Source organism: Drosophila willistoni, assembly GCF_018902025.1.
Source record: "Drosophila willistoni isolate 14030-0811.24 chromosome XR unlocalized genomic scaffold, UCI_dwil_1.1 Seg105, whole genome shotgun sequence".
Lineage (NCBI taxonomy): Eukaryota > Metazoa > Arthropoda > Insecta > Diptera > Drosophilidae > Drosophila > Drosophila willistoni.
Window position 1 is genome coordinate 1235306 of NW_025814054.1, and position 22011 is coordinate 1257316.

At 38.2% G+C, this 22011-nt stretch overlaps 2 protein-coding genes and 1 long non-coding RNA gene across 13 annotated transcripts in view; 2 read left to right on the plus strand and 1 right to left on the minus strand.

Annotated features, from left to right (window-relative positions):
* LOC6645015 (muscle M-line assembly protein unc-89) overlaps positions 1–6525 on the plus strand; it is a 31214-nt gene extending 24689 nt beyond the window's left edge. For 3 of the 7 annotated variants that reach the window (XM_023177231.1, XM_023177232.1, XM_023177233.1), the window contains 6 exons: positions 48–1802; positions 2542–3997; positions 4304–4771; positions 5649–5731; positions 5841–6021; positions 6111–6525. In XM_023177231.1, the coding sequence (XP_023032999.1) occupies positions 48–1802; positions 2542–3997; positions 4304–4771; positions 5649–5731; positions 5841–6021; positions 6111–6214 (4047 nt within the window). In that variant the 3' untranslated portion in view covers positions 6215–6525. The remainder of the gene's footprint in view (positions 1–47; positions 1803–2541; positions 3998–4303; positions 4772–5648; positions 5732–5840; positions 6022–6110) is intronic. The other 4 variants (XM_023177235.1, XM_015177873.2, XM_023177234.1 and 1 more) reach the window with 3 other exon arrangements.
* Positions 6526–8685: 2160 nt separating this feature from the next.
* On the minus strand, positions 8686–9210 carry LOC124460590. Its single transcript, XR_006954495.1, has 3 exons — positions 9154–9210; positions 8966–9082; positions 8686–8912 (listed from the first exon to the last, which is right to left on the minus strand). It is a non-coding gene; the product is annotated as an uncharacterized LOC124460590 (long non-coding RNA).
* Positions 9211–18209: 8999 nt separating this feature from the next.
* LOC6645017 (titin) overlaps positions 18210–22011 on the plus strand; it is a 78278-nt gene continuing 74476 nt past the window's right edge. For 2 of the 5 annotated variants that reach the window (XM_047011743.1, XM_047011744.1), the window contains exons 1-2: positions 18218–18439; positions 20400–21990. In XM_047011743.1, the coding sequence (XP_046867699.1) occupies positions 18250–18439; positions 20400–21990 (1781 nt within the window). In that variant the 5' untranslated portion in view covers positions 18218–18249. Of the gene's footprint in view, positions 18440–20399; positions 21991–22011 lie in introns of all 5 variants that reach the window. The other 3 variants (XM_047011746.1, XM_047011745.1, XM_047011747.1) reach the window with 3 other exon arrangements.

The following is a 22011-nucleotide window of genomic DNA, read 5'->3' on the forward strand; positions in this document are numbered from 1 at the left end:
TCAACTACATATATATATTCACACACATACTACATATATATGTATAGAATCCAAATCAAAATCAAAACCAGATCCAAGAGCCGCAATCTTATCAAACAAATCAAACTGATGTAACCACAGCCAATGATCTGCATGGTCTAACCGAGTCGAAAGTTATCACTGAGCATCGTTGCACCACCGAGGCAACAATGCGTTTAGAACACAAATCGACTTACCTTGATCTGCCCGAGCTCTCAGTGCGACCCAAGACACCACCCACCAATACCATGACCACCACAACCACCACCACCAACAACACCACCGCCAACAACATCCACAACACTGCCAGCATGGATCAATTCGATACAACGACACAAACCAACAATTCGACCAGCTTCAAAACTGGAATAACACAAATCCCACCGCCAGTGCCACCAAAGCCCTGTCCCCCAGTGGTGGCAACCACATATGGTCAGCAGCAACAGCAACAACAACAACAACAAGCACCCCTACCATCACTGCAAATGCAGACCCAGACGAGCACTAGATATGAGCAGAGCGAACAGAAATCCTCGTCCTCCTCCTTTGATTACTTTAAGAAAATTGATGAGGAGACTGTAACGCAACGACCAAAACCATTGGCATTTAAGCCACTCGAAACAGTGGTGCGTCAACCGCAAGCCCAAAATCTGGCTGAAGAGCTAAGGACATTGAATCTCATACCAGGAGCACCACCAGAATTTTGCTATACACCGAAACCAGTTGAGCCGAAGCCGGTGGAACCCAAAGTTCCGTTGATCAGTGAGAAAATAAAAATACTCGAAGAAATTAAACCCATAGAGGCACCACCACAGGGTGGAGTATCGGTTTTTCCACCGCCCTTGGGTCTTCAGACAGTGCAGCATGACACAACTATGACAAAGGAGGTGAAAGTGGAATATGGACAGCCAATAGTCCGTCCGGCGGCAGTGCTAGCCACACCTGCCCAGCAGAATCCGCGCTCACCTTCACCCAAACCCTCGGCTGAGGGTGTGGCCATGTCTAAATTGTGGACACCAACTGGTGTAAGCGGCTATTCCAGCGATGTGGAACAGAAAACAGAGCGTAGTATTGTAACCAAATTGCCAACACCCACGCCGACCAAAGAGCTGAATGCACCCTTCTTGGTGCAGCAGGTGGCCAAGAGTATTCCCCAGGCTATACCACCACCAACCAGCACCACACACTTGGTTAACATTGAACTGGAGCCAGGAACTCCACCAGAGATCTGTTTTGCCCCAAAAACGGATGAAGTGCGTCGTCATTCGCTAGTTGAAACAATGGAACAGAAACTGGAACAGAATCTCATACAGGGACCCAGTAAAGTGTTGCCACACTCAGTGCCTACCCTGACACCACAGCCACAGACAAAACCGTTGGCCAGTAGTTCCTATCGCCCACCGCCACCCGTGATCCCTGTACCACGGCTCGGCGGCCATTATGAGAGTGATTACGAGAGCGATCGCTACAAGTACAGTGGCAGTGAGTCCGATGCCGAGCCGGGCAATCGAAACCGCCAGCAGCAGCACCCACAGCAGCCGATCACTATGGAAACATCATTCAAATCGAGTGGCTACGCAGCCGATACCGAAGAGCATTCTAGCTATCGCAAATCCGAGACAAGTTACTACGAAACCAAGTCATCATCGCTGTCGTCGACAACACATCCGAAGTTGCAGCCAGAGCCGCCTGCACAGATTTATATAACGCCGAAGGTGGCGCCACCGCAGCAAGCACCACCACCGCAACCACCGACACAATCAAACTACAGTCAGGAGGCGAAGGTTCGCATTGTTATTTAATGTGTGTGTGTGTGTGTGTTGTATAGCACTTGGAGCTGAAAAACGCTCCCGTAAACTGCAAATTGTCTCTGTGTTGTTGTCGTTGTTGTTATAGCCTAATCCTAACATGCTCCATAAATCGCAACTTGCCATTTAACTACCAGATATTCCCTTACATTCATTTATATATCTCTAATACAATTTGTTTTACTAATCATTTATAAGTCTAAACTAAATTGTTCCTATTGTCTGCTAAAAGCTTTTCTTTGTTTTGAATAGTTAGTAACGTCTCCATTTTGACCATTTACACATGAAGAAAAATTTAAGAATGCCTAAATGCAAGTTCAAGAATCTAAATTGGTTTGTTTAAAAAAAAATGGGAAAACTTAATTCTCAACTAATTGATAAAATGCTCAACCATTTAATAGGGCAAAGCATGAATTATTAAACCCAATTTATGACCAACTTGCTTGATTTCTTAGCGCTTTTCTAAATGTATTGCTCCAGTTTTTTGCAACTGATTGTTAGTGTACTTAAACTTGTTGTATCCTAGTTTCATCTTAATAGATAACTAAGACTGTCTTACCATTAACCGCAAACCATGCATCTTAATCAATTTTAATGCATTTGCCTGATCTCAACAATAATTTTCATTCTATACTTTCTATACTTGATAAATGTTTGCAAATACATGCATATATTTACTTTCACTAAATTTTTGAATTTTACTTCCCATCTGCAGGATTACAAATACACTTCCTCGAGCATGACAAGCAACATTTCGCAAAATATACAAAGCAGCAGCAGTTCCAGTCATCACGAGACGAAATACTCTTCGACTGGAACACCAGGCATCTCTGTGGTAAACCAGCCCAGTCCAGTGCCAGCACAACGGAAAACACCCGCTGCCGAGTTCAGTGATTATAGCAGCGAAATTGATGAACGCTTCCGTTCAGTTTCGCGGGCCAATGAATCGGATTCGGACATCAAGGGCTATAGGGTTGTATTCCCGCCCACCCCGACGCCACGGACAAACATTGCCAATGGGCATAAGTCACCTGTGGTTGTGGTGACGCCATCACCCATGGAGTTTGAGCCCACGCCAGCGGAAGTGGGAAGTAGCTATGCAGCCCGTCCCAAATTCGAACCGATTGGCGGCAAGGAGATTCGTCATGAGATCAAGACGGAAACCAGTTCCAAACACTACAACAAGTCCAGTCAGCTGCACCAACAGCCAACTCAGCAGGTCTTCAAGCCTAAGCCCGTGGCAGCCAAGTTTATAGCGGCCACCCAGCAACAGCAACAGCCGCAGGCAACTTCCCGTCCTACCATGTACTATAATGCGGTAGCTGGAGCTCCCATGCACACCGCCAAGGTGGCCACCGAAACCAAGAATGTTATGCAGATGCATGAGTCGACGGAGAGCTCCCAGAGGATCGTAAATATGCAGCAAACCAAGCGAGTTATTCATTTTGATAATCAACAGCAGCAACAGCAGCAGCAGCGGCAACAGCAGCAGCCTCCTCTTGAACCCTTCCCGTATAGCCCGGCCACTAGTCGGACTCCTTCGCGTCAATCGCATTTACCGCCACCAGCCACACCAACCAAATTCATACCAGGCGAATACCGTGAAAGTGACTACGAAAGCGAGGTGGAAGGTGCCAGAATTCAACCGCTTTGGTCGCCCTATGGCGATGGTCTAACCAAGGGCTATCGTCGGGTTGCCGCACCTCAATCGGGCGGACGTTCGTGCAGTCTCCCACGCACCTACGAACGCGTTCTATCGCCCATGGAGTTCGATCGTGGCCCGGAAATGCCTACCAAAATCCATGTAGATGTGAATACACTGCGCAAGGAGCAACGTGGCGGAAGTACAGTGACCACACAAAATCGCACACAATCCTTAAATAGGAATGCAACTATGAGGCAACAATATCCAGCTTCACAAGATCAATTGGATCGGGCTGGAACAATGCCGCGTTATGGTTATTCTCAATCCATTCAGCAACAGGCCGAGAGTCAAGGACAACGCATGGGTTCAACTTTCCTCCAGAAGTCGCATCAGTTCATTGACGATGTCAGTCGTGATGTAAACCAGACTCGCACGAATGGTATACGTCCCGGTTTCAAGCGGGCTCCCAGTGAGGGCAGTAATCAACCGCAGGCTTATCGCGATGAGTCGCGAGTATCTCAATACGGTAAGTCTTAGCCGCTGTTTATTTTTAACTTTTACACTAATTTCGCCGCCGTAGACATGGGGGAAAATCCTTCCATTTTTATTTGATTTTATTTCTTTTTATTTTGAAAATTGGTATTGAGAGTTGAGATTGAAATTCTTATTGAGAAAAATTTGTCTTTTTATTTTATTTATTATTATTTATTTATTTTTTGCCTTGTACGAAAATTAACACAAATTATGTATGTTATATATCTAAGTTGATCATCCTTTCTAATTGTATAAAAATCCCCCGACAAAAACAAAAACAACCATATCCGTAAATCAGGCACCAAATGCATCGATCCCAATACCGGTTTAATCTATTTCAAATACGACTTTGGCTATGAGTTTGGCATACTATTTCCCGGTGAGGGTCACAAGTTTGTGCATAGCCAGTGGAATAGCAACGGTGGAAGTGGCCCCACCAACTCACCTATCAAGAATGGCCGTCATTCGCCCTATCCTCTTAAAATGCCAGCTGGCAATGAGCTGATCATACCCGTTCAACATGAACGTACAGCCGCAGGTGCACCACCAGCAGGGGTATCGACGGGACGTACTACACCCGGTTATAGTTCCGACAATGAGACACAACATCGCATCGTTAGGCGGCGCAACTTTACGCCAAATTCGCCGATGGCATCATATTACCAGAAACGATACAGTTTGCCCACCAATCACAGCCTCGATATACATCTAGATCGTTTGCATGCTCAGGCACCGCGTCTACCGCCCGAGCAAATGGTCCGCACAGGTATAACCGATACGATTTTGAACGTCCAAATGCAAATGAAAATCAATAAAACACCATGGTTAACCGCTATCACAGAACTTCAAATTTTGATTAATGGGGATGCGAAAATTTAAGTCTTAAATTGTGAAATTTAAAATTTTCAATTTGAGCTGTGTATGAGTAATATTTGTGTATATTGCGTATACGCCTCTTTGTACGTAGGCCGCATATGTTTATTGAGAAAAACAATTTTTGTACCCTAGTTCTGCAGATCGGAAATCAAACACTTTAACAACATTTTACAGTCACAAACTTTTCTGGCTAAGATCCCGAAATGAATTTTCGCATCCCTATGACCAATTTTGAATTACAAATGCTATCGATGTTGTGAAATTAGTTTAGGACACACATAATATTTTCAGTTTTGTGATTAACCCCAAATCAGTCATTCAACCGATTTATCTATATATGCATACATTTATACATATTATGTATATATCTGAACCAGACATGGTCAAAGTCTTAACCACGTCCATTTAGAAAATAAAAGCATGCTAATCCCTTTACTTTTTGATTGCCTGTTGTTTTTGCTATTCTTGTTGTTGTTATATATTTTTTTTCTGTGTGTTTTCTGCATGCCGCAAACAAAATATTTTTGTGTGTGTTTTCCGCGTTTAAAGTGCAAAATAAAGTTTGTTATGTGCTTGTTTTTTTTTTGTTTTGTATTCTGTGTGTGCTTGCTGAGTGTTAATCCCACTAATGGATGGCCTTTGAAATAAAAGAAAAACAAAAAAAAAAAAAGCAAAATGAAACTAAAAAGAGGAGAGATTCTAATGGTATTTTTACACCAACATCGTCATCGTTATCGCCATCGTCATCATCATCATTCCCATCACAGTGCCGGAACTGCCCAATACGGAGCCTGTCAATGCCCATCTGAATCGCGATGAGCAGGCACAAAGGCCGCCATTATTCATAACGGTAAGCCAAAGTCATTAACCTACTGCAGGCAAGAAGACAGAATTCGCGACTAAATCTCTACTCTCTCCCCCAACTCCAATGCACCGTGTCGATGTCTGCCGTTGTACAGCCACTGAAAGACATTGCAGTGGGCGTGGGCGGAACAGCACGTTTCGAGTGCATTGTCCAGGCGCATCCGCAGCCGCAGGTTAACTGGACACACAACGGTGGCCATTTGGAGCACGGTAGCCGGCATTTCATTGAGTACCGGAATGGCGTATGCCGTCTAACTTTGCCACAGGCCTATCCGGGTAAGTGCGCCGCCATCCTTACGTTTCCCCACCTCTCGCCCAGCAAAACAAACAAATCGGACTAGCTCATTAATTTTGATTCATTGCAGACGACAATGGTAGCTATGTTTGCACCGCCATGAATCCGCTGGGAGCGGCCAGCACTAGCGGAAATTTGAATGTCTCGAGCACAAATCGTGGATTTAGATATTAAGATCAAGAGATAGGATGATCATTATGATGTTTTCACCTATATATTAACTACCTATACGTATATATATTACTTAAATATAAAACATTTTTTTTGTTCTTTTTTTTTTGCTCTCTTGTACAATTATGATTTGTTCAATGCCAAAGTTTACCTTATTGTGTGTTATACGTATGAATGTACCAAGTGCAAATGCTTTTTCTTCAACACCCCCTTCCCCACCAAAACCCTTCCGCGATTCATGCATACAAAAAAGGAATATACATAGTATTACTTGTGTTTTTGTCTCAATAATAAATCTCTATGAAAAACGAAAATGTGTTTGATCTTACTCGGGAAAAAGCTTGATCGTAAATGGCTTTTCCTTCAAAATGGTTTGTGGAAAAGCTATAGGCAATCAAAAGCTTTAGCTCTCTCGTTAGATGGCGCTAAGTGATCGAGAAAACTGTGTATGGTTGGACATGTGTGTGTGTGCGTATGTGTCTGTGTCTGTGTGCGTGTGTGTGGGGAAATCTGTTGCCATTTGCTGCGGATCTAACGATAAATAAATAATGATTTCCATGAAATGTTTACTTGGCTTTTTGTGTTTTCTGATGGCTCCGTAAACCATTAATTAAACCGAAAAGAAAATACATCTTTCAAAATTTTTGTGATAGATTTGACCCAATTCGTCATGACTATATAAATATATTTTCCCCTTTCATGTGGGTCAACTACTTTTTGAATAACACTCAAAAGGCAAAGTATTTTTTAAAAAATAAAAAAATTCCCATATTTTCAAAACCAACAAAAAAAAAAGAAAAAAACCTAAACAAATGTTTTTCTACATAGTATAGAAGGCCATGTGTGGGCGGACGGACAGTCGTTTTAACTGACCGACTAACTTGTGTGTGCTGTGTGCCTTTTGGTTCTTCTAGATGATTTATTTGAATTTCAACAATGTTTATTTATCTATTTTTTTTTTCTTTCTGTTTTTCGCGCAAAATCTTTGCCAAGTATACGAAAACCGAAACCGAAGCGAAACGTAACGAAACGAAAAGCGCCAAATGTTTAGAGCAAGAAACATAAAATTCGGTCAAAAAGAAACAACCAGGCCCAGACATAAACACGTACGCGTACCATAATACACATATGGCCCATTGTTGTATTGTGTAGGCCCACAAAATGTCCTTGACACTGACCAGACAATACCTGTGTCCACTTCTCCTCGGCCCCGCAAACACAATCACAACCACAACCATTCTTTCCACCTGACTCACTGCCTTTCTTTGTGCCTTTTTCGTATGACACTATTTCCAACTATAGCAGGCATGGCTAAGTGCCTGCCAATCTGCCAATTCAAATCGTTAAGTACTTAGCAAACAAAACAATAATAAAACCCAAAGGAAAATAAAAATTGGATGCCAACCAAAAGTGAACAGAATAGAAATTAGAAGGAGGATAATATCATGATTCATTATTTGTATTTGCTTTTTGCAATAGTATGCCAAATGTTGCTGCTTAATGCATCAATTTATAAATATAATTGCTTGCTAATTTCATTTGGAAATTTGATTGCTGCAGAATGAATGAATAACCAAACAACATTTGTGTTTCGGTTGGGACACGCAGCATATGGCTAAATGACTCAGAAAATTGTACGTTTCCTGCGACACAGCATCAGCAACAACAATTTTGCTTTCAATTTTCTTCCAATTTTTCGATTTTTTTTTTATCTTTTCTTTTTTTTTTTTTTTTTTTTTTGTCAAAGACGGAGAGAAGAGATGGGTATGCAGGGAAAGATGAAAATTTTCGCATGCTTCGTTTCGGTTAACGCTTCAGTTTTTGCTCTGAACAAATATGCGGCCTTGTGCAGCATTTTCTTATTTATTTGTTGCTGTTTTTTTTTTTTTTTGTTTTGAGTTTTCTTTGAGATTTTTTCGTTTTTATATTTTTTCTTGTCTGTTTTGGCACATTCGCAAAATTTCACTCGCTTTTTGATAATAATATACAAACAAAGAACATTTTGGGCAAATATTTTGCCAGTGTGAAATGTTATTTCATTCCATTCCCATTTCCATTGCCATTCAATCGGATACGACTCATCGAATAGTTTATGAAAATCGATTTATATCCTGCAGCAATGGAAATAAAAACAGAAAACCGCAATTTTTCCCTTTTTTTATGGAGTTACATTGTTATATTACTAGATGTCTTTTTTTAATCAGTTTCTATGATGACTCTTTTTTTTTAGTCATTGTTTTTTTTTTTTTGACATTCTGGGTTGGTTTTTTTTTTGTTGGTATTTCATTCGATTTTCATTTCGCCGCAGCTATACAAACATTCCTTCTCTGTTTTTCTAAATTAATTAGGCAATTTTCTAAAAATACAAAATGAACTCAGCGCAAGAGTCACAACACACGAACATTTTTCTTTTGCTACTTTCAAATCTATTTTTTTTTTTTGCTTTTCATAAGTATAGATCTGTGTTAATTTTTTTGTTTGCCAGTTTTGCTTTATTATATGGATGTATGCATGAATGTGTATGGCATTAGCCACCCATCATCATCATCATCATCATCCTCCCTCTCCTGAATTCGGCGAGAAATCAGTTTATGAGTGGGCATTATTATTGGTCTGTGTGGTTGTCTTTGACCGATTTTTCATTTGGTCCAACAGAACATGGAAAAGGCGTGGTCGAAGTTCTTGGTGACGAATCAATCAACTAAATTGATATATAAAAATTGGAAATCGAATGAAACGTATGTATAAACTTACTACGTGAATTTGAGAAGGAATGCATTTCAGAATGACAAAGCATTTATATCCAGTTGGGGTCTAGCAAATTCTAAATTCTAATTTAATTGACTTTGCGTTTCCAAACGATTCTTGACCCTGGAAAATGAATACATTCTTACATTATGAATAGGTCTAAATTTTTCAATAATTTTCTACAAAATTCTAACCTTGGCCATGCTAAGAGCCTTAGCCAATCAACAATTTTTCCATATTTTATATATTTATTCGAAATAACTTTTGAAAAGATTTTTGCAAAATTTGATAAAAATTTCAATTTCATTTTTGTTCCTGTATTTAATGAAGTAAGTAAGTCGTCTCGCCGACTTAGGTATACCATACACCAGTAAAGCAAATATTTCAACTTTATTAAACAAATGCAATTTCACATGCTTTTTACAAGCATATCTTAGCATCTCGCTTACTCAATCATACGAGCACCCTAGCGCCCCCACCAGCCAACGGCCAACTCTGGCCTTATGGAAAAACGTTTATATGCATAACTCGACTGTTTTTTGTCCGATTTTGATCAAATTTGGTATTTTGCTAGATATTAGTATTAAATTTAAGTGTGCCAAATTTGATTGCATAAGGTAAAAAAAACGGGAGATAATCAAGATTTTCAAATTACAGGGGCGGAAAAGGGCGTGTCAAAATTTTTATACATACAAAATGTGTGCATTTACTAAGCGAATATACATACCAAATATGGTGTCTCTAGCTGGAATAGTTTTTGAGATAAACGCTTTTTTTAAATTGCGGGGGCGGAAAGGGGCGTGGCAAAAATTTGAAATAAACTTGATCACTCTACATACTACACGAGTCTACATACCAAATTTGGTGGCTCTAGCTCTTACAGTCTCCGAGATCTAGGTGTTCATACGGACAGACGGACGGACGGACGGACGGGCGGACGGACGGACGGACGGACAGACGGACATGGCTAGATCGACTCGGTTGTTGATCCTGATCAAGAATATATATACTTTGTGGGGTCGGAGATGCTTCCTTCTGCCTGTTACATACATTTTGGCGACTTTAATATACCATTTCACCCTATGGGTGTATGGTATAAAAATTACAGTAAGACTTAAAGGGTCTTAATAAATAAAGCAAGTTAATGTTTTTTGATTGATCTTTAATTTGGATTAAATATGATCGTTTGATCTTCAGCAAACTTTGTGGATAAGATGGCAATGAAAAATAATCGGATTGTTCTATCTTAAATGCTATATTGATAATGCCAAAGATAAAAACATATGATCCATCGAATTGACTTTTTCCCCTTCTATAATCTATTTTTCCTTGCAGGGACAATTGCAATTTTCCGATCTGGTTATTTTGAATTTCGTCTTTAATGGCAAATATCAAAGCTGTTTTTCAATGAATTAATCTCTTTGTAAATGAAATTTAACAAATTTATGGGCAACAGAAACTTATAGTGAGATATTTGTGGAATGTGCCAAAAATTAGAATAAACTATCCATTAGATCCATTAGGATTTGCGTCTTAGGTTTTATATAAGCTCAACGCAAACTATATTGCACTTGTATTAATTATGAAAAATAATTTCATATTTCGCTATGGGCAAGACAGTTGGCACAAATAAATATTAATAATAAAGAAGCTAAGTGAAACAAAAACAAAACCAAATATCAAAATGAAGACAAAAAGAAAAAGAATGAACTATATTTCCGCTTTAGTTTTTGTCAAAGTCATAGAAAGATAGAGAAAAGATCGGTATATATGTATATAACATACATACGTATGGGTGGTATATATCTCATAATAGTATTAAAATCTAAGCCAAAATGTATATTGAATGTGGATATGTGTTTAGACATTTGTATGTATGTACATTAAAATGGATAAAAGCCAAACAGCATTTGAATTTGATATTATAAACTAGTTGAGTTGGGGGCATCGTAAAATTGTTTTCCTCACATTATTTTCGAAACACCCCCACGAAAAACTGAATAGTATGTAATAAAACAGACGGGAGGCGCAGAGAAGACTACGCAAATCTTCGACCTGCCGGAATTCGCTAGAAACTTTTAGCACTTCAGCGTTTAGAAGAATGTTTTGTGAAAAGCATAAAAATCATTTTAATGTGTATATATTTTAATTAGCCAACACACGAAATGGTCTAAAGACTAAGGCGCCTTGAATTAAATTGCATAAGCCTTGTTGACAGACTGTCTAATGTTTGTTTGTTTGCCACTGGCAGTGGCAGTGGCAGGGAGGGATGATGACGATGGGGCAAGCATTTAGCCAACCAGCCAACGAATCAACCAACCAGCCAACCAACCCAGCCCACCCATCAGCAGTGGCAGCCACGCGTTGACCCTGCCCAAGTCACTGCTGTAGAAATAGAAGAAGATAAGAAGGCGAGTGCCAAAAATGTTGGCAGACGAAATTTATTTCTACGCACGCTGTAAATTAGCGAACAAACCGCAGGCATGCCGAGAGTCAGTCACATTTAGACAATAGAAAATTTTTGCCAGTTTTCACATTTGCACAAACACACTAGAAAGGGATGGGAGGGGGATAAATTGAGGCCAAGTTTTTAGCATAAACACGCATTCCGCTAATTGCTACGCCAAGGATTGCTTTTTCTGCTGGCAATGTGAATTTAATTGTTTTGCAGCTAATTGAACAAGATAATAAAAACGCAGAAGAACCAAAAATCTAAACGATTTCCGCATCTCTAATTTGCCATTTAACCATCTATGTATGCACCTCTTTCTATCACTTTAGATCAGGGTACTCAAACGGATAGCCTGCTCATAACCGAAGAGCAGGAGGAGGAGAAGAAGACTGTGGAGAATGGGCGCCAACAACCTGAACCAGACGCTATTACCCCCACTAAAACCCCACTGCGCAAATCGCATTCATTCTCCTCATCGTCGGCTACCACATCACCGGCTAGCTGCTCATCGTTGGGTTCGGCCACCTCGACCATGTCGCTACGCTCTTCAACACCTCTTCAAAAGCATCATCAGCAGCAACCGAATTCGACACGCACTCTTCGTAGCGACACAATCAACACATTTCAGAAATGGGAAACCACAATAGAATCCATTAGCTATGTGAGCACCAAAACCGTTTCAATATCTGACTTGACTAAGGATCCACAACTTCTACAACAACAACAACAACAACAACAGCAGCAACAACAACAAACAGGTAATATATCTTTCCATTAACTAGAGTTAATATATGTATGTATGTTTATGCACCAACAACAATAACATCAAACCATATGAAACCCATAAGGCATTGAAATGCATCGACAAATATTTCGTTTCGTTTAAACATACACATTTTTTCACAAGCGATCTGGAAAATTGCTAGCTACAAAATGGGCAGTTCACTATATATGCATACATATGTACATATATCTACATATATGTATATATATACATATGTAAGATGTATATACTAAATACATATTTCAAATATCTTTGAGGCACCGCATGTAAAATCACTAAATATAGATTACAACCACACGCACCGCACCACATTGCAACTTTCATTTACCAGAAAGGGAGGCTACTTCGACATATACAGAGAGAGAGATAGAGAGAGAGACGGAGAGAGAGAGAGAGAGAACAAGAGTGGGGAACTAGAAAAGGGAAGAAGTAAGTGAGAACGAACGATAGGGACCTGAGGAAGCAGGAGATGGCGACTCGTGTGTCTAATTGTATAAACAATTGATATGAAAATAAAGAAGGGGTAGAACACATTTTTTTTTTTTAGTAGTCGAACTTTAATTACGCTTACATTAAGATTTTTTAACAAAAAACCAATTTTAACCGAAATCAAAATTTAATCATTAAATAACCAAATCATATAATATAATCAAGTAACGATTCAAATTCAACATATTTCTATAAGAACCGAAAACAATATTCTCTTATTTCGAATAAACCGACCTTAAAGATTTTCATTTTAATATTTCGGTAACATTAGTAACCATTTAGAATGGGAATAGAATTTAGCATTATGCTTGACAGTTTTTAAATTCGGATTCAATAAAGTACCGATAGAGATAGAGATATACAGTATCTGTAGTGTTAGTCTATAAACCAAATTTCTATTGCAATTCTTTTCGATTTTTGATGTCATATGTTGCATATAATTTAGATCTATAGCACATTGACCAGTTTTCCATGCAGCAATTAGGGCAAGCTCTGTGAACAAGTGATTGTAATCAATGTTAGGGTATTTAAGCGACCACATTTGGACATTTTATACCTAAATTGCCGCTTGGCATGCAGCAGCAGCATAGCTGGGCTAAAGACAGCACTTGGGGCGCAGTTGCCGCAACATCGTCGACGTTTCGTTTCGGTTTTATGGTTTTGCTGAATGCCTGCAGAGCTTCAACTGCAATGGTCGCGAAATTCGATGCCAAACAAGACGCAAAAGTCTCTCACATCTCCATCTTCATCTCCATCTCTAACAGCTCAGCTCAGCTCAGCTCATGCGACTCATTACATTAACAAAAACAACAGCTACACAGAGTGAGAGACACAATGGGATAAGGAGGATGAGGGGGCAAAGAAATGTATCTTTAAGTTGGGATTGGCTTTGCTTGGGGTCGCCTTTTGCCTGCCTTCATGTTTGTTCATTGCTCACTTTATGGGGGGGTTGCATTCATATCATTTCAAGCATTCCAGCATCTGTTCATATATAAAGATGATGATGATTTTATTTGTTCTGTTTTCTTCTTTTTTTTTTGTTCGTTTCCCTTGGTTAATTTAAACCCAATTGTTCTTTCTTTCTTCTCTTCTACGTTTTTGCAGTAAATTGAATGCAGAGCCAAATGCAGAGAATGACAACACAAAAACTAAAACTTAATTTTACTAAACTTAAGCTGACTACTACAACTACTACTACAATTTAATATATGATATAAAATTATATGTATATTACTTAACAACAGCAACAACAACAACAACAACAACTACCATTAATATTTACTAATTAAAGTGGAAAATTTATGATACAAAACAAAACAAAAAAACTTGCAGAATTCTTCTTTCTTATTTCTTTTTTTGATCTAAACCAGCAGCCACACAAATTCTACAGCCATGACATAATTGGACGAATATTTTAGTTAGAATTTTGCAAAATCAACGCAGTAGATAAGATAGGAGAAAGAAAGCAAGGAGTGAAAGAAGGAGCAAAGAGATGCGGTGAGGTGAGGTGTGAGCGCTTAGCTGGACAGATAAGTGCTGTTAATCTTACAGACAGCTGCCAACTGAAACTACAAGATACATTTTGTAGCGCATCGCTTGGCTGCAATCTTCTGCCTTGCAGAACCGGCTAACTGTTGTCTATCTATGCTGCGTGCTTATCTCTCATCCAAAGCCACTTTATGAGTTTAGATACATTTGTATGTACATCTCTCTTGCGAACGACAGTCGAAACTTAGCCATGGCTGCGTAAACTAGAATAATCAACAACTATAACTAACTAAAATAAACATTATCAACAACAACAACAACAACAACAACAACAACAACAACAACAGCAACTGCATATTTCGCTCTGTTTTTGCTGATGTGTGTGTTTTTTTTGTGCTTTATAACTAATTTTCGTATTATAAAACAAACCATAATAACAATATTAACTGACCATTGCCAAACGAGTTGCCTTTTACAGACCAAAGTCAGTTGAGGAGTTTTCATCCGTATATGGTTAGAAAAGCAAAGCAAAGCTCACCTCAAAATGCACCTCATGCAGGCGCTATTAATTTGTATGGCCTGCAAAAAACATTTATTTATTTTGTTCAACGAGCAACGTAAAAGAAATAGAAAGTTTTTTTTTTCAAATACACAAACACACACAACAAATAAAATCTATGTGAGATGATGATTAACCCAACAAAATGAATAATCAAGTTATATATGTATGTATCATCATCATCACATAGAAAAAGACTATGCCAAAAAAACGGGGGGAAAAAAAAATAATTCTAATTTTCTTTTAATATACATATATATGTCGGTATATATCTTTAAATATATACATACTTATATCTGTGTCTAATATGTGGTTTTAATTTTAGACAAAGAACATAAATTGTGTGGAAAATGTGCAAAGAAATGGGCAATGAAATTGACTCAAAAGTTTTATTAATTGATAATTCAGAAAAACCGAAAAACAAAACAAATATGAAATTAAATTTAATAATTAAACTCCCGAAATTTGTAAAGATATTAAAAATGAAATGATCTTAACATCAGTCGCTTTAGCACTTGATCCATTGCGATATTCCCGAAGTCGTCTGGTTTCGCTCTTAGCCAAGAAGTATTAATATGAAGGCAGAAATCACGTAGGAGTCAACCAGGAACCAAGGAACATCATAGGCATTTGGATATAATAGATGCATCTTGAGATCCTCAAACTATTCAAAATCTTACTCGGCATCGCTTGTTATACATACATACATATATCAAGTATTAGTCATTCGGTTTTGATAGGTCTTAACAATATAGGATAATGCAAGACAAAGATCCCTTAGAAATCAACATAATGGTATAGGGTATAGCATAGGCATAACAAAATCAGCATTTGCCTGGCCCTTTTATTTTGTTTTTTTGAAAATACGTGTCAAAAATAAATCGACATATATTTTTAGCCATACTTATTCAGAAACCAAAAAAAAAAATCAAAAACAAAAAACATATCCGAGCATTTTCCGAAACTTTACCGAACCGAAACACACACACACCTAGATTGTACGAGAGATTGAGATTGAGAGACTCTGTCAAAAGAGTGCAATACGAGTATAGTCGAATATATCGCCCCTGGCCAAGTTGTGAGCAACGCAGCATTAAATTGAATTAAATCGGTTTATGCAGACTTAAAAAGACTCTACAAGATCATGGTAAATAGATAACAGAGATCTCATCTCAAAGAAGAAAGCAACAAGTTTTTGCCACATTGCATTTGGTTAACTCAAAATCTAGTTTACATCAACCGCGATTGGGATTAACTCGAAAACAAAAACTTGATTAAGTTATCGCTTCAAATGATAGTGTATTGTGAATGGTTCGCTCAGTCAGCAAGTAAGAGATGAACCACTGTTTGCCGCTATTGCTGCGTTGCTGCTGCTGCTGGTGAAAAGTGCAAAAATATCTCATGGGAGACAACAAGAGAGAGAGAAAGAGAGAGAAAAGAGAGGCAGCATCGGCATCGTCTGTGGAACGAAACAAACTTTTCGTGCGCCGCCTTGTGGTGTGCCCCTTCAGCTATTTGATCGCATTCTCAACGATATTTTGTCATTCTTCGCTCGCACCTCTAAAACGATCGACGTCTTGGTTTCAGTCTCGGGGATTATGACTTGAAACAGTTTGAAAATAGATATATATTTTTTTTTTAAAACAAAAAAAATAAATTAAAGCAAAAGAAGGAAATACATATATCAATATATATATATGTATATACATATTCCGATACATGTGTATGTGTGTGTATGTATAGCCAGTATATAGTTCGCATAGTGCTTTTTTTTCTCTCAAAAAAGAATCCAAAAAATCGCAGAACGTCAAAAGGATAACGTTATAACGTAAGGACAACCAACTCAATTAATCGACCACTAATGGATTCTGTGTGAAAAATAAATAATAATAATAAAGTGCAAAATAAAAATAACTTCCCAACAATTTTAACTTAAAATGCGAAAAAACAAAGTTTTAAAATTAAAGCCGCAGAAAACAGAGTTTTTCTTACTGCTCAGATGCATATAACATTTTTTTTTAAATTCATTTTCTCATACATTTTTTTTAAATATTTTTTTTCAAGTTATTTTTTTCTTGTTTCGTAACCACTTTGAAAAATTCGAAAAGAATTTGTTCAGTGCGCTAAATATCTAAAAATAAGATACGAGCAATGCTTCGGTTTGGCATTCGACACTGTTCGGGTGGCCACTTCGTGGGGTCCGCACCCAATTTAACGAATGGACTGTGAAATCGTGTGCATATAGATAGAAAGTTCTGATAGATATATACGTATATACATATATATATATATATATATATATATATGAATATACTTATATATATATACATATATATATTGTTAATATATACATATATTGCATGTAATGAGAAACGTTATCCTAGTTGATCCTGGGAGAACTAATAAATACTCTAGATATATATTTATAGATATTGGGAGATTTGTATTTTACATTATTCTAGTTGATCCTGACGACGATTACACACTGGGATTTCCTAGGATAATGTGCAAAACAATTCAACATGTATTTATATTTATATATATATATATATATATATGTATATATTTACATAAAAATATCGTGATATATACATACAAATACAATCTGAACTGTTTTGGGGGAAAAGAGAGTTGCGCTTGGTGAAAATACCAGAGAGATATATTTATAAATAGATATCTGAAAAATAAGAAGCTACCACCGACCCAACACAGACTGTGGGGATGGGATAGAGACGGACCCCATACCCAATACAAACACTTATACCCCGTACCACTACTCGTCTCCGTCTCCTTCGTCGTCATCGTGTCCGTGTCCGTGTTTTGTGTGGCCCGCTGCAAATGTGTTTGTGTGTCGCAGTGAAATATTTTCAGTGGGCTAAAAATAGTTGGAAGATGCCTCACAGGCATCGCATATGAATATGAAGAAGAATGGTTTGAATGGATAGATGTTTATGATGCCACCGATCTTGCTCCGATGAAGCAATATCTGATCTGATTTATACACAAATTTTTAAAAAATTTTTTTTAAATATACTTATACATATATATGTATGTATGTATGTATGTGTGTATATATACATTTATATATCTGAAAGAGAACTTAACGACTGTTGAAATGTTGAAAGTGTGCCAATAACTAAAAAGAAAAACCAATAAAACAAAAGAAAATAAACGACTGGGAAATGACAAATCGCAAAGAAAAACGAGCAAAAAGTGAAAGAATCAGTCTCGAGTGATAAATGCATCTATAAAAAATTTCAATGTGATATGATTTTTTTTTTAGTTTTTTTTTTATCTTTTCACTATTATTATTTTTCTTTATCATATTCAATTTCAGCCATTAATAAAGCGATAAAAAAAAGAAATATATAAGTATATAAAGTGAAGAAGCAAATCAAAAGTAATAAGAAAAAAGCGATCGAAAGAGGTGTTTCAACTTTTTTTTTTACGTGCAGTTTATTCTGCATTCGATTTGGTTGTCATTTTCAATGATATATAGTGATATATAACGAATCAAAATGCAACGACAAAATCCGAATCCGTACCAGCAGCAGCAACAGCAGCAGCATCAACAACAGGTGCAGCAGCAGCAGCAGCAATACTCAACTCAGGAGTATTCGCACTCCAGCCAGGAGCAGCATCAGCAGCAAAGGATTAGCCGCACTGAACAACATGTTCAGAGGAGTCAAATCACCACTCAACAACGAGGTCAGTTGGTCAATTGCCTGTTGTTGTTGTCGTTGTCATTGTCGTTGCATCACGCCGAATGTCCGCACAAAGGAAATGCCAGGGGAAAGTTATAACTGGCCAGTGGGATTCACACCGTGGATTTAGAATCCTTCACTGTGCCAAAGGACTTTTCAACTGAATTTTCATGCGATGCAGACAGAAAAAAAAATGCCATTGCCTTGCCACCGTATTGCTTGTATCATCATCGCTTCATCGCTTTAATGACCATGAAAAACCAGCTTGCCTCCTGCATATCATACCCGTCTTGCCTATGTTTGTAGATATGTACTTTCATTCAATAAATGAAAATATATCTCGAAAAACAGGAAATGCATGCATTAATACAAAACTAAATATAAACTATATACATTAAACTATCTATATAAAATATATTCCATAAAAATGTAGTAAAATATTATAAATCAACTTGAAAGTCAACAAAGAGAAAGTTAACCTTGAATTGGTTTGATTCATTTATATGAGTATCTTAACATAATTATATTACTTTCCCACTATAATACTTCGGAAAGTACACGGCATAATAAAGGAGTTTGTTTATAGAAGATCTCAAAAGTCAGTTTTAGTCATATCACTATGCCAATGATTCGAGGAATTCATTTGATTGTATATAAACCAGACAAGGAATTCGATTAAAGCTAGACTTGAAGAATGTCTGGCAGACTAAGATATCAAAATCCTATTTATGTTTACAATTCCCATATCTAAACAATACAAGTGAAAATGCATTACTTATGAATTTATAAAATAATAAACCGAGTACCACAATAATCTCATATTTAGGTTTTTTGATTTGCATTTCTTAACTATTCTGTGTGCCAGATACATACATACAATACAAATGAAAATTGATAGCTAATATAAAGTAATAAAGTAAATACCACAAAAATTATACTTAAATCTCAGAAATATATTTTTGAATAAATTGTCACTATGCACTTCCTGTTTAAAAGCACAAAATTCATGTTATAGAACATATAGAATATATAAAATTTGGCGAAAATAATTTGACATACAATTATAAGTATATGTAGTATGTATATTTAATGTGTCAACTTATGTTTCATCATTTAAATCTTAATTGATGATCGCAGACGACAGTTTTGTTGGTCTAATTATAAAATTATCTACTCATCTGCGGCAAGAACATTTCCACTTATACAAGAAGACACTGCACTGACATACATATACATATAAGTACGCACGGAGCGTATAAGAGTCCTTCTACTATAAAATAATTTGTTTACATTTGGCAATGCTGCAACTTGCCATGTGTGCGAGTGAATAAGTTAGATTTCATATAACAAAAACTCTTATACAGAAACCCGAAGTCTCTGAGCATGCGCGAGTGATAGAGAGAGAAAGAGAGAGCAAAAGATAAAGAGCGATCAGCTGATTTTGACATTTGTTTATATGTAGCATTATGTCAATGGTTAAACACCTGTTTTTCGATTAAAAAACAAACCGTTAGTGACACACTTATTCAGCGCTTAGATTTAGATTATAAACAAATATATAGATAGATAGTAGATGCTATTTCTATCTCTACATATAGATATATCTACATATATACATACAAATATATATATACATATATATATATTTATATATAACCTTATATATGGTTAAAAATAGGTTGGATACGCGTGCCAACTTTAAAAGATATTAACAATGTTCAAATAAAAACGAATTGAACATTGAGTTAGGGTTTAAGGGCACTTTGACTGTAGATGTAGTTGATTAAACTATTTTACATTCAAGACGATCGAAAGATTATTCTAAAATTATACAATTTCGATTTATTTTTATATTTATAATTCACTAAAAACTAACGCATCCATTTTGCCTGCAACTTAAGTGTTTGAGATTTAATACATCCCTATATTTTAATGCTAATTGTGTTTTTGCATAATTTTTACAGTGCAACAACATCATCAACATGGCGGTATTGGAGGCACCACCTATGTGCCGCCTTCGTTGACACACGTGTATGCTCAAGGTGATATTTCGCCACCCGTTTTCGAGCAAATCTTTAAAAACGCTCGCTTCGCTCAAGGCGGCAACGCCCTCTTTGAGGGTAGACTGCGTGGCAATCCAAAGCCATTTGTTACTTGGACCCGAAAAGGCGCACCACTTCTCGAGTCGCAAAAGTTCCGGATGAGCTATAACGAGGCCACCGGCGATGTGTCGCTGCTGATCAATCAGATCGGCCCCGGCGATGAGGGCGAGTATACGTGCACGGCCCGTAACCAGTATGGTGAGGCCATTTGCAGTGTATACATTCAACCGGAAGGAGCTCCCATGCCCGCACTGCAGCCAATCCAGAATTTGGAGAAAAACATCTACTCCAATGGATATACTTATACGTCTATTGAGGAGGAATTCCGTGTGGATACTTTTGAGTATAGACTTTTGCGCGAAGTCTCCTTTAGGGAGGCCATTACACGTCGCTCCGGCTATGAGCAAGACTCCCAGCTATCGCAAGAACTGGATCGCTCGCTGGGTCCTGCTCATGCACCACAAATAGCGCAGAAACCACGCAGCTCCAAGCTGATCGAGGGCTCTGATGCCATTTTCACCGCTCGCGTTGGTTCCAATCCGAAGCCAAGGCTTACATGGTTCCATAATGGACAACGTTTGGTTGCCTCGCAAAAGTATGAGATCTCCTACTCGAGTGGCGTAGCCACTTTACGTGTGAAGAACGCCACTGCCAAGGACGGCGGTCACTATACCCTCTTGGCGGAGAATCTGCAGGGATGCGTTGTCTCCTCAGCTGTGTTGGCTGTGGAGCCGGCCGCCGAAACCGCATACGAACCCAAGCCAGTTGATGTGATGGCCGAGCAACTGGAGACTGGCAAGGCTTTGCCGCCGCAGTTTGTAAAAGCTTTTGCTGATCGTGAGATCACGGAAGGGCGTATGACGCGCTTTGATTGTCGCGTAACTGGAAATCCTTATCCTGAGGTCTTCTGGTTTATCAATGGCCGTCAAGTGCGCGATGATGCGTCGCATAAGATTCTTGTCAACGAATCGGGTAGTCATTCGCTCATGATTACTAACGTTACCCGCTTGGATGCTGGCGCCGTGCAGTGCCTTGCCCGGAATAAGGCCGGCGAGGTCGCCATCGAGGCGCAGTTAAATGTGTTGGAGAAGGAACAAGTTGTCGCACCACAATTCGTTCAACGATTCAGCACCATGACTGTGCGCGAGGGCGAACCAATTAGCATGAGTGCTAATGCTATTGGCACACCTGTGCCGCGTATCACCTGGCAAAAGGATGGCGTACAGATCTCATCGACGGCCGAACGCTTTGTGGGCATTGATGGCGGAGCAACCTGCTTGGAGATCCCACGTGTTAAGGCTAGCGATGCTGGCTGGTATCAATGTACAGCACAAAATATTGCCGGATCAACGGCAAACCGAGCAAGACTTTATGTCGAAGTTCCTAGAGAACAACCAAGTCAAGAACAAAGGCGTCTTAATCTCCCAAGACCAACTAAAGTTATTGAGCCTGAGTAAGAATCTCGACATACAAA